Source organism: Lagopus muta, chromosome 23, assembly GCF_023343835.1.
Source record: "Lagopus muta isolate bLagMut1 chromosome 23, bLagMut1 primary, whole genome shotgun sequence".
NCBI classification, from domain to species: domain Eukaryota; kingdom Metazoa; phylum Chordata; class Aves; order Galliformes; family Phasianidae; genus Lagopus; species Lagopus muta.
The window spans coordinates 2,993,403-3,006,604 of record NC_064455.1 but is presented as its reverse complement, the minus strand read 5'-3'; the positions used below and the strand labels follow the sequence as shown (position 1 = coordinate 3,006,604).

The 13,202-nt window shown below is 42.6% G+C and overlaps 1 protein-coding gene across 2 annotated transcripts in view; it reads left to right on the top strand.

Annotated features, from left to right (window-relative positions):
• The window catches only part of LOC125703983 (lethal(3)malignant brain tumor-like protein 4), a 37,243-nt gene that overhangs the window by 11,661 nt on the left and 12,380 nt on the right, over nucleotides 1–13,202 (top strand). For both annotated transcript variants that reach the window (XM_048969210.1, XM_048969209.1), the window contains 11 exons: nucleotides 812–869; nucleotides 2,027–2,115; nucleotides 3,320–3,424; nucleotides 4,034–4,169; nucleotides 4,560–4,651; nucleotides 5,584–5,735; nucleotides 7,232–7,308; nucleotides 8,742–8,827; nucleotides 11,499–11,609; nucleotides 12,762–12,876; nucleotides 12,981–13,080. In XM_048969210.1, the coding sequence (XP_048825167.1) occupies nucleotides 812–869; nucleotides 2,027–2,115; nucleotides 3,320–3,424; nucleotides 4,034–4,169; nucleotides 4,560–4,651; nucleotides 5,584–5,735; nucleotides 7,232–7,308; nucleotides 8,742–8,827; nucleotides 11,499–11,609; nucleotides 12,762–12,876; nucleotides 12,981–13,080 (1,121 nt within the window). The remainder of the gene's footprint in view (nucleotides 1–811; nucleotides 870–2,026; nucleotides 2,116–3,319; nucleotides 3,425–4,033; nucleotides 4,170–4,559; nucleotides 4,652–5,583; nucleotides 5,736–7,231; nucleotides 7,309–8,741; nucleotides 8,828–11,498; nucleotides 11,610–12,761; nucleotides 12,877–12,980; nucleotides 13,081–13,202) is intronic.

Here is a 13,202-nt window from a genome sequence, read left to right as displayed (position 1 = left end):
GGTAATGCAAACTGCAATTTCTGATCTCATGAACAGTTCAACTCATTGCTTAGCTTTCTCTTTGATGTGCCTAAGAGATTTGAAAGTACACACACTGCAGAAGTACTTGACTTCTGTCTCTTCCTTTTCTCCTCTTCATCATCTGAAATGGTCCCTCTGTTTCATCTGGGGCGTGTTTTGGGAGGCAGCTTTGCATTTCACATGTTGCCCTTTGGGGTTCACTCTGAGGAATAACAGCCCTGGGTGAATTCACATGGGTTTGAAAACTTCATACAGCTATGAACGGCAGCTTGGCTCCAAGCGTGACGCAAGGAAACCTGTTTTGGGGTGTTCATCTATGATGGTAATTGAAGCTTCTGCTTCTGAACTACAGGGCTTTGTAAGTGCTTTGTTGGTTTTTCCCCTATCCATTCCCTGGCATAGATGGACATAAGAACATCAGAAAGCCAAAGGAAAATGGAGCATTGCAGTAAGGTTGCTTACATGAGCAGTAAATCCTGCATTGCAGAAAGCAAATCCTTAATTTCCTGATGGAGACTGTGGGCCTCTGCTGCTCTTCAGTGGCCATATTTAAATGAACTTTAGTACCACGTGGAATAACTTGTGAAGCATTTTGGGATGCTGCAGGATCAAAGTGATGTGTGTAACAGACCCTACTAACATTCTTGCAGGGTTATTCAAAGGGAAATGATGCTAGCTAATACTCCTGTTAGATCCATGTAACATCCTTATTGTACATGCATTGTGAGATGATCAAAGAGGGAGGAAACAACAATATTGCTAAACTTGTTTTTAACATATCTGTGTCTAGGAGAAGAATAAATCAAATAATATGAAAAGCCGCAGAAACAGTAAACCAATAAAACAAGGTGAGCTAAGCTCATAGTCTCTTTTCTTTAATGTTTATAGATGATTATTTTTTTTACTAGCTATTATAAAATGAATAGTAGTAAACGGAAGAGGACAGTAGAGCTCATTCCACATTCAGAGTAGCTTATGAGGCACATAACCCCCTTACCACAGTCAGTCTCCTGAAACGTATTAGCAGGAATATATGAGGTTTGCCTGCATGGTGGGCACAGCACAGAGGATCTGGAAGGAGACAGCCCGGATGCAAAGCTTGCTGAAGCCAATAAGAATCTTTTCTCCATTGACTTTAGAGAGCTTCAGAGCCACACACAGCAAATGCCCAGCAGCAAATGAGTTGTAAACAACGTGGGATTGACTATAGACCTTGGGATACATTTATTGCCTACCTTGAAGGAGCTAGCTTGTGTAAACTGGGGGGAGATTTTAAATATGCATTCAAAGCATAATTTTGTGTGGACAGCCGTGGTCCTACTAGAATGAATCCAAGCACATGCCACGTTGTCTTCATCATCTGTGTACTGACAGCTGCCTCTCCAGTAGGTGCACTGTGCTATTAGCAGGCTATAAACACATACATTCATGTACCATATATTAAAAAAATGGAGTGAACACAAATTCACTTGCTTTTTCATTTGTTTTGTTGGAGGTTGACATCAGGTGCAGTTACACATTCCCATTTGTGCTGTCCTTTAGTTCCTCCCCAGTCCCTTATTTCTCTGTAAAATATCAGGAGAAGGAATTATTTCCCACAGTTTTACACTGTTATATCTCGGTCAGAATATGACCACGACAGCTCTCTGCAGGCAGCTTGCCAGCAATCCGGGGGGCCACAACTTCTTTGACCTGTGATGCCATCAATTTTGGTTAATGAGAAACGAGCGCGGTTTGTCCTGCTGCTGGAATTTGCACGTTTCCTCAGAAAGTTGGGTCACACTGCCTCCTCAGGGGCACAGCAAGGCACAGCACTGCTGTGCATGTGGCTGGGCTGAACTCGGAGCTGCCTCCTCTAAGAGTAATTCAGCACTGGAGCAGTCAAGAGATGCTCCAGGTCCTCTAAAACATTACTTGCAGGAATGGGAGGAGAAAGAGAAGAGAGGGCAGAACGGGAAGCACCTGAGAGAAACATTCATTTTTGTTTCTGTTTTTGATTGCTCAGTTGTTCCTGCAAAGAAGAAGGTGTGGAACTGGATTTCCTACTTAGAAGAGGAACGGATGCCGGCTGCTCCCCTCAAGCTGTTCAGAGAGGTTGGAAGCTTTTTTCAGGCAATCTCACACAACCACTGACTCCATGGAAGCAGAACTGCAGACTATCCTCAAACCAGCAGTTGGGTTTATTAGCTGTTTTGGTGCAAGCAGGCAGTAAAACCCAGTTGTTTCCAGCTCTGAGGTGCTGTGGAAACTGACATCCACCCTAAGAGCCTCATCCAAAAGCAGCACATTAAAAAATAGGGATTGAATCCCACTCCCAAATAAACAGTGGCTGTTTCAGTCTGCTTTGGGTAGCTCCGAATAGGTCGGTTGTTAGGCAACCTCTAAGTAATGCTGGAGAGGAACAGTTTAATGTCTTCCATATGTCCTGTGTTTCATCCGTGGCTGTACAGCAGCCTTCCTGTGTAGAGAACTGTAAGTGAAGTTGTGAATGTTAGAGATAAACTACAAGGGAGGGTGGAAGTTGTGGAAGATCCACTGAAACTGAGAGAATATGGCTATTAATTTAGGCATGGTGAAGCTGCTTCTGCATTCCAGAGCTCCAGCCTGAATTAGGAGTTCAACTCTGAGTGAATCCTCTAAAGTCAAGGGCTGTTTGCAGCCTGCAGGGTGAGGTGAGAAGGAAAGTCTGGTACTCCATTGGATCCAGTAAGCTATTTGCAATTCTGGTTACAATTCTTCAGCCTGTGCTATACTCCAAATGTTTAATTTGGATTAAGTTTGCAAATAAATGAAAACCACAAACGTTTTCTGGAATGGCTGTGTGAATGGGCTCCAGATTAAACATGCTTTATCCCTTCTGCTGTTTGAAGATGAGAAGTTACCTTTTGGGAAAATCCATCCTGCTGACCTCGTGCTGACACAGGCAGAATGATTGGAGCTTTCCTCTCTATTTGTTTCTGCCAGCCCTCCTACACTGGGCTATGCAGGGAGATCTTTTGTGTTTGAATAGAGCTCATTTCTGTGGCTGCTGAAAGATTTGCTCCCCGTTAAATGCAACAGACTCGTGGTTCAATGTTTTTCAGAGGCGAATTGGGATAACAAGTGAACCTGAAATACGGTGAACGTGCCATTACTGATCTCTGTACCTGTGCTTGTCTGTTAAGGCTATCATTTAGGGATGGAATTTGCCACTCAAAGCTGTAAATTCAAACCCTGAGGTGTATCTGATGACTGCTGTGCAATAGCTTTTCCTCTTCAGGAATTCAAAAGTTTCTCCTTTCTTTCCTCCCTTTCACAGTCTCAGTCATTCCCACAAGGCCGGAATGGATTTAAAGTTGGAATGAAACTGGAAGGGCTGGATCCTGAGCACCCCTCTCGATTCTGTGTTCTTACAGTGGCAGAGGTAGGTGATATTCCTATCTTTGATTCCAAAAATCCTGTTTACATTTATGGTATTTCTGTTCAAGTAAAAAGCAGAAAGATAAGCATATTATTTTAGTTCATTAATGATTAGGAGGATTTCAGATACTGAAGGAATAATGTGAAGTGATTAAGAATCTGTATGTGAAACCCGACTGTCAGATTTGTGCAGCTGTAACTCATAATGGTAACACACCTGTTCATTCCATAAAATGAATGAATGTGAACAAAGGCAATGTGTTTAGGCCCTAAGACTTACTAAATATTGGCAAGCCGAAATGCTTTTATGCTTCTTCAACACATTTCATGGAATTGAGCTGGGATGGACATAAGTCCTGCTGGATTTCATTCAGGATGTTGCAGCACAGGATGTACATTGTGTGCAATATGAGGGCACTGCAGTTGCAGTGGCCAGTTTTATCACCAACAGTTTGAAGTGAAGAAGGAGGAGCGTGGAAAGTGGGAGATGGAGATGAGGGAAAATAAAACCAGATCTTAGATAGAAATCCAAGTCCAGAAGGAGCATTTTATGAGTGTTTTTCTTTAAGTTGTGTGTGACCACGTGTGATAATCAGAACTCCCCTGCTCACAGGTACAAGGATACAGAATGCGATTGCATTTTGATGGCTATCCGGAGTGCTATGACTTCTGGGTTAATGCTGATTCCTCAGACATCCATCCTGTTGGCTGGTGTGAAAAAACGAGTCATAAGCTGCTCCCTCCTAAAGGTATGAATGTAATACAGCAGTGTACAAGAAGGCATAAATCGTACTGAGAGCTCTTTGTCCTGGCTGCGTGTGTTCTGATGTTCCCAAAGATGGAAGTTGTTAGCTGGATTAGAAACCCCTGGATGAGCGTGTAAAGCAAGGAGTTTCGTTAGGGTTCACAACTTTCTTTCCTGCATTCCATTTCCTGGAATCGTTTGAAGGTTGAGTTCAATGACTGGACATTGTACTGAAAGAGAGAGGGGTGTTTCAGCTGACATGCATCACCCCTGAAGATTGTAAAAGAGCAGTTATCATGCAAAGTTCATATCCTTCCAAGGTAATTTCCATTTCTGAAAAGCAATCTGAACCTAACAGGGCTGTGTACAGCAATCTTTTTATCTCTCTTTCTAGGTTTCAAGGAGGGAGAATTTAATTGGACTTCCTATCTGAAGAACTGCAAAGCTCAAGCAGCTCCGAAAAGCCTTTTTAAGACCCTCAGCACTGTAAGTGGTTATATGGAATACAAGGTGTTTTCACACAGGTCTGATGCTAAGCAAGTTTTGACCAGAATATTTACATGTTTTTAATATGCTCATGTCAGAGGCCACAGAGCAGTCAGATCCAAGCTGTTTCCTGCTGTGATTCATGTGTAAGATGGGAAACTAGTACAATTTTTCTTCCTTCCCATAGTCACTGGCTGTCCAGACAGAGAATTTCTATTTCCCTTCTTCCTTAGTACTGGAGGAAAAGATTTACTCCACCATTTGTTAAATATATTGCAACGGACTGTTTTGCTGTGTCCCTGCAGTCGAGATATTTGTGTCACTTTCGTCTAATTTAATCATTTCTAAAATAATTTCTGGTTTCCAGCAGCATGCTCATGTGCACCCTGGGATTCATTATGAGGCAATGGATCTTCAGTATTTTTCATCCTTCACCCACCATTGTTTTCTTTCTGGTTGTTAGCCTCAGTTTCTGTATAACACAGTTGCCCATTTTGTGGTATTCTGATGACACAAAGTCCCCAATCCCATGGATTCAGTGCTCCTGATGGACAGAGCACTGACTGCAGAGGGATCTGGACTTAACCATACAGCTCTGCTTGTGAAGACTCTCTATTTTTTCTACCAATAGCACAGGACTTGCAGTGCTCATGCTAAGCCTTAGCCAATACTTAGCAGCACAAGACTGTGCATCATAGCCTTTCAATTTGCATTGAAATACCTGCAGATTCAGGCTGCACAGCCCTTCTTTAAAAGTGCCAGTTACTGCCAAAACACGTGGAAGTCTAGTCTGTAGACCTCTTGCTAATGGCCTGAGTTTTGGTCTGTGGGGTTTGGGGTTATGACCTGCAACTAACAACTTTACAACAGCACTTTAAATGGCCTAACCTGGGCTATGACTGATTTCTCTTTCCTGCTGTCCTGTTCCTTAGCCTGTCACGCCATCTGGTTTTCGTCTGGGAATGAAACTAGAGGCAGTGGACAAGAAGCATCCATCTCTGATGTGCGTTGCAACCATCAGTGACATGGTGGATAACCGCCTGCTGATTCATTTTGATAACTGGGATGAGACTTATGACTACTGGTACACAGCATCTTTTTCTGTTCCATGTCTGCAAGCATTACTGCAGTTTATTTCGCTCTTTCACTGAGAGTGAGGTCTAATATTTGAAACGTCACTGAAGTCAGGATCTTAAATCAGTTTTCAAATATCTGAATAATTTGGGGGGCTATTACAAAGTAGTTTCTCTTTCTGTTTGATGACTTTAGTTGGCTCAGTGCAGAATCAGTGGGACTAGCTTGAACTGCCACTGCAGTGTTCAGGGCAATGCAGCTGTTGACTGGGAGTCAGGCTCGTGTTATCCTTTGCAGAACTAAAGAAAGAATAAGCTGCTCCACTGGTGACAAACCCTTCTGATTGGTGTCGTCCTCTAGAACTAGTAATGGAAGTTGGCAAGCTTACATTTGGAAGCAGAGCTGAAATCAGTAAAAATCTTCCCAATTGCTTCAGCAGAGTTTGGTGAAGGCACTTTGAAAATAAAAGTGATTGCCAGCATGTAAGCTTTTAAGTCCTGACCTGCACTGCAGTTCTTCTGCATCTGGGAATCTCAATCCCTGCCCTGCATGCTGGGGCCAGGTAAAATATTAATCTAGGAAACATACTCTCTCTTTGGCCTGTGATTTCCAGCCCACATGAATGGAGAAGCTTTCTTTGAGTTTGCCTATGAAAGCAACACGAGGCACGTGCTTATCTACGTAGCGCTGACTTGATCGGTGCTCTGTATTTTCTCCCCCACCTCCTTTTATTTGCTTTGTTTTGTTCTTCAGAATAGGTGCCAAGGTGGTTTTTTTCTTTCTTTGCCAAAAAGACACCATCCAGAACCTTGTAGCACTGCTGTTTCTATTTGCAGAACATTAGATCTAGTTCCTTTACCATTTTAGTCTGTGAAGCTTTGTTTCCATGTCTTGTTTTGTTTGGAATTTGAACATTTTAATAGGAAACACAAGCAAACGAAGCTTCAAAGTAGCATTTGACTCAAAAACACAGTTTGTGACTAAAGGGGCTGTCCCAAATGGATCCATCCCCTCCTTCAGGGCCTCAGAGTGTCTATATTTGCAATAAAATTGGGAACCAGGCAGACCACCAACAGGTTTCGGTTGGAAACAATGGCTCATGTGCAATTCTTGTCAGGACATTTGAAGTCATTGCCCCTTCTTGCACAGTAATTGTGTTTCAGTTAGGGACAAGTGTTTGATTTTTCTTTGCCTTGCTTCCTTTGTGTTTTAACTCGGATGATTTGTGTCCAGGCTGAGCTGTGGTTTGTGTGGTCTGTGTGGGGGTTGGAGCTCTTTTATTGTTGTTGCTGTATTTTAAAGCAGCAGACATCTTCTGGAGCAGCTTGAATACCTTGATAACTTAGGTGTATAAATTCTAACAAGGCAGTGCTTGTCTTTTACATCATGATCACACCCACTGAAAGCATCTGCTACCACAGCAAAGGCGTATCAGAGAGCATTTGAAATTCTGCTTTTCTTTCTGATATAAAATTGACTTGTGCCAACTTTTCCTCTTTGATTCAGGTGTGAATCTAGCAGCCCATATATTCGTCCTGTTGGCTACTGCCAAGAAACTGGAACCCCACTGACAACACCACCTGGTATGTTGAAAGTGAGACATTTCCTCCCTCAGCCAAAAAACCTGCAGGCTTTATCTTCCACATAATTATATGTTTGCAAGTTACAGATTGACTCTTTTCTTCGCTGATTGAACAGAGTTATTGTTCATACTTTTTGCCACTGTAGTTTGTTTTACAGCTCTTTCAAGCAAAGGAACGAGGTTTGGTAATTTGCAATTGAGTTTTATTTCAGAAGGAAAGAAATCAGAGCTGTTTTCAGAATTTCCTCCAAAGCGAGCAGGAAAAAAGAGGAATCGGTGTCATGATTTTATAGATGATGAGAGAATTTCTGAAAATGAAGGAGCAACTGAAGCCACATTTCTTTCTGCTTCATTGGAATTCAGTCAATGTAGAGAATGTGGGCAAATGAAAAAGGACAGAGCCTGCAGGAAAATGAGTGCTGTTTTCAGGGCTATGGAAGTTCTCATTTGTCTTAAAAATAATAGTAATTAAAAAATCATGTCTGCTGTTAGCTGGATTGACAGCCTTGGAGCAAGAAATTCTGTAATTACTTACAGCATATCAAGTTTAGTGAAGTGGGTACCACTACAAGCTGCCTTTGCAGTGGAAGAATTAGCCTTTGTGCCTTTTACTGCAGATGTTAGAGGGGTTATGGGCTCCTCAGCAGCACCACATCTGTTCCTGCTTCTGGAATGTGCACCGAGGCTGTGGCATACAGCTCCACTACTCACATCACAACTGCCTGTGCCCCTGAGAGAATCTGCAGTCAATTCTCATTTCTCTGCTAAAAGATTTATGTGCAGCAATTTGCAGTCTGTCCTATGCAATTAGTGATTGGACCCTCCTGCCTAAAGGGAACAATATTGAGGCTAAAAAATACTGAAATGAGAAGAAGAAAAAAAGGTAAAGCACTTTCTTAAATGTCATTTGAGAGTTGCTGGTGAAGAGAGAAGCAGAGCCTTGTAGGTACCTGGGTAGGTAGGTAATGGTGATGGAGCTTTCACATCCAGACTGCTAATTCTACTCAGCTATGGATGAATAGGTGGGAAGAGACAAGAAGTTTCTACAGACAGCCAAGCACTCACACACAGCATGGTTAATAAAACAGGAGATGAATTTAGTGATGTCATTGCACATCACAGAATCCTCTGACTAGCTGCTCTTAATTGCCAGCTTTGACAACAGAATAAGAATGGATTAAGCTGTACAGAAAAAAAAACTCTTCAGGTTTTTCAGATTGGGGTTAAAATTTTGTGCAGAAGCTTGGGAAACTTGCAGTGCTGTTGTGTGTGCTATAAGTAGTGTGTATGAATAAACAGATCACTTGCCAATGCCATGCATTTTTATGTGCTCCATTAACATCATAGCCATATGTTGCATAGCAGCTTTTCTGTTGTTTGTAAGAATAATTGTGGGGTTCTCTTACTTAAATGTTAATTCTCCATGTTTTTCAGGATACAAGGATCCCAAAGCCTTCTCATGGGAGAAATATTTGGTAGAGACCAACTCTCAGGCAGCCCCAGCAAGAGCATTCAAGCTGGTTGGTGAATCTCTTTGATTTTCCTAGCTCAGGAGAGAAAGGGAAACATTATCTTGCCTTTCTTTCTAGATGCTTTATTTTGTGACAGTTCACCATGACTGTGCCAAGAGGATGAAAGTGTGTTTTCTACTTTGAGTCTGAGATTAAAATTGTCTGTGCTGCTAAAACAAAACAAAATCTTGGTACTTCTAGGAAGGAGCCATCTGTGCCCTCTGCAGGAATAAGCATACCACCAGGTGACAGAGCATCTCTGCCAAACTCCTGGGTGGAATGAGACCCATCCTGCAGGCTAAATCTGAAGATAGATCTCTCAACTGTAGGAACATGGGCATCATTTCCTTACAGTGCGTTTATCTGGGAGCTCACTGTGAGCAGAAACAAAACAAAAGATTGTAGAATAACAAATAAATTCCAAAGTTTGGGTGTTTTTTTTTTTGTTTCTTTTTCCCTTAGCAGCATCTTCCATGCTGATTCATCTTGTTAAATCTTGCAATGTGTTCAAGAAGTTTTTCTCTGCCGTTGTGACATTTCCCTTGGTTTCTTTTTATAAAGTTAGACTTGCAGGTTAATACCACCTTCCCTCCCTTATACTGTGTTGGCAAGCTCTTTGAGACTGAAGAGAATAAAGCAATCAAGGTGGCTCCAGATAAGGGAGGTAAAAATCCAGCCAAAGAAAGTTGATAATTGCTAGATTTCAGCAGGCATTCATTTGAGGATGCTGTAGGCTGCATGGTGGGTGTCATGGAAAGAGGCTGTTTTGCCTCTTCAGAGAGCTGTAGGGCCACAGCATGAGTTACCTGCAGTGTAGTTGATCTCCATAACATCCCTTGGATTTAGATTTTCCACAGTTGGACAGGCTGCATCCCAGTCATGGAGCGCAGCACGCGAATCATAAAGTCACAACAGTGCTGGAAAACAGGAGCCTGCAGAATACAAGAGAGAAGGAATGAGGCAGCCAGTCTTCTTCTTGACAGAGAAACAATAGAAATGTTGTTGTAGAGACAAATGTTTTGGAAAGATAATAAAACTGGTTGTGACAGTGGAAACAGTCAAGTGCAACCTACTTAGAGATGCCAGTCTGAAGTCCTCAGTAATCTGTCATTCCAGCACTGCTTCCTCAGATTTTCAGAATCCAAAGAGTGTTGAGAAATGTCACCTGAAGATCACAGGGCTTTTGCACAGTGCATGGGGCCTTTTTCATGTGGATACTCCCTCTTCTGGATTCTTCTGAAATGAAACATCTTCCAAGGGGGAATGCAGCCACCTCGTCTGACTCTTCCTGTTTTATATCCATTTCTGAAGCTGTTGCTTTGTTCCTTCAGATTCCTGGCTGAGAGAGGATGGTAGACCGACTTTCATGAAACTCAGGGGTATAAATTAGCATCCAAGTCTGTTTTTTGAAATAGAAACAGAAAAAAAAGTGAAAGCAGACACTTGATACAGCAGCCGCTAATAGAACTCTTCCAGGATTGCATCTTGTTACTTTTCTGGCTTGATTGGTCTGAAGTGCAAATACATGGCAGAGATATTGACTTTATTATTATTATTACTATTTTTCCAGCTAGCAATTACAGGAAATCAGTATATAAAAATATGAGTTGAGAGGCAGAACTGGTGTTTCTCACTAAATTAGTTTTTAACAGTTTTCAAGAGCTAATATACGTAGTGTGGAGGCACTGTACATTAGCACATGCAGCAGGTCTTGTGTCTGGGTTTCTGCCTTGTCTATCCAAAGACACAACAGGAGACAACCGTTGTCAGCATCACTATTTTAACTTACTGTCTTGGTCTGTCAGTTTATAAACATTCAAAAGCCATTGCAAAAAGGTAGCAGCCCTTCAGCAAGGCTCAATTAGCCTCACCCATCTCCTGGGCAGCATTTTGTTCTAGCACTCCAGCTCCTTCCTCAAGAAACTCAGACGGTGTTGGCTGTCTCAGTAAGAATCTCTTAAAACTAGAAGCAGTGTAGGCTGTCTGCCTTCTGCTCTACCAGCTGGCTGAAAGACTTGCATCCAGTTCAAAAGACCAAAGAGAAACTTGAGGTTTGGAGTGGGAAGAAAGAAGGATGCCCCAAAACACCAGGTTACAGGTAGGACAGAGTCACAGGGTCAGAGGAGTAAATTTGCATTGCACTGAAACGAAACCAGGTGTGTTTCCCAGCACCAAACAAAGGTAATTAATATCCAGAGGCTGAGGCAGTGGTGGCTGCATGTGATGCTGGGAAGGATGTCATGTTGTGTGGCAGAGGGAGATGTCCCACAGCAGTGTGCTTCAGCAGCAAGCTGGCTGGTGTCCTTGTGTGGTGAGGGGTAATCTCTGTTCTGTTGAGCAGTTTTCCTGTCAGGCTGTTCAGTCTGTTTGTCAGTGGAGTTTGTGGTTGTATTTGGGCTTTTTGGTTCTGTCAGAGAGGAGCTCTCGCTCTGAGATGCTGCTCTGCTCTGGGAAGCTCAGGCTTCTCTTCGAGTGCTTTTGGGCTGCTGACAAATGGACAGCTTATTTCCTTAGAAAACTCTGGTTTTAACCTCTGAAATAGTCTGCCAGAGGAGATGGGGGCAAAACTGCAAAAGCACTTGAATGGTAGATAAAAAACTGAGTGCATTTTATCCAGAGAAGGTGACTAGTTGCAACTGCCTTCACTTCTTAGTGTTCTGTTTACAACCTTATCTTACAGCGTCCTGCTCACGGATTTCAAGTTAATATGAAGTTGGAGGCTGTAGACAAAAGAAATCCCATCTTGATAAGAGTGGCAACCATAACTGACAGAGATGACCATCGGATTAAGGTATGACCTTGCTTTGAAGGGCAGAGCCCTGGTGCTAAGGAATGCAGTGATAGGCAGTACAGAAAAAAATACCCATCTGATGTGAGGAGCAGCAAACAAATGCTTTGCAGGCCATCTAGCAGACAGGAGTGCCCAGCTGGAAATGATTTCTGTTGTTTTGTCCCATTGAAATCTAACAGAATTGCCTGGCATTGTTAGTTATTGTTTTACTGTAACTGTTTTGAAATAAGATTTGACAGAATGGTTTTCCATCTGCGAGCTGCACAAATGAAGGTAGCAGTAACGTTCTGCTGGTGGGAAGCTACCTGAACTTATTTATTTTTTTCCTAAGGGAAACCCAAAAGCAAGTTAAATCCTGGCCCATTTAGGAGGTGGCTTTATGCACCAGAATGAATTTGTTGCATAGGTGCAATGTAACTGCTTGTTTTCACATTAATATGCTGCCAGGAGAGTCTCTTGTGCTTTTGTTTATGAGAAATTAAATATCAGTTGGCTGAGGTGTAAGCTGTGCTGATGGGGGCTTCTTGGCTACAGGAGTCCTTCCTAAAGGATGCTTCCATGGGCAGGAGGGGCATTTGCTTTCCCTTGCTTGTTTGATTCCCAATCTCATCACTGTGGTTGTAAGCAAAAGTCGAGTTTTGCCAGAGTCTAGAGGCAAGATGTTCAGTTCATACCTCTGAAACTTTGCCTTATTTACAGCCCAACAGCCTTTAAATAGCAGTGGTCCTTAGTCTCTGTTTGCCTAACCTGGATCCAAACCAGCTATTACTCATGCCTTCATCCAGCAGAAAATTCTCGGTTTGCAGTGAAGTGCCAAGTTGGTGATGTTTTGGGATTTGTAGCAAATAAGATCATTAAAACACCAGTTATGTTTGCATAGATTTAGACTTGAATGGAGAGCCCCAGAGCACCCCATGGGCTGTGCTTTCTTGCAGACCCTGTGATTTGACTGTGTCACCAGAACGTGGTGCTTCTGTAAAAGGTAGACAGAGGGGACAGGAAAACAAATTGAACACAAAGGATGGTTGTGCTTGACTGAAAGATTGAGTGAATCAGCTCCAAGCTGAGCAAGGTGAAACAAAAGGGGAAGTTAAAATAACGGCTGAGTCATATCCTTAAGTGTATCTCTCACTGAGACTGTGCTTCTTTTAGATACATTTTGATGGCTGGGACTGTAACTATGATTTCTGGGTCGATGCAGACAGCCCTGATGTTCATCCAGTAGGCTGGTGTGCGAAAACTGGACACGCTTTGCAAGTCCCTCTAGGTAATACAGATGATACCATGAATAATTTTCCCCATATGCAGCCTTCTCTTCAGAGGTAGGAAGCTTTCTTACAAATCTCTTGACCTTTGTGTTTTATTCTCCAGGTGCTGTTGATCCTGTGGGAACAGTGGGACAAACGTGTCCCACTCCAGGCTGTCATGGCATTGGTCATGTCAGGGGGCCACGATATGGAACGCATTATACGTATGTATCTGAGATCATAGGAGGGTTCTGTCTGGGAGCATCTGAGCGTTGCCTGCAATAATAATGCAGCAACAAGCACCTGCACTGCACTGAAATTATCACAGGGTGTTCTGGAGACAGCT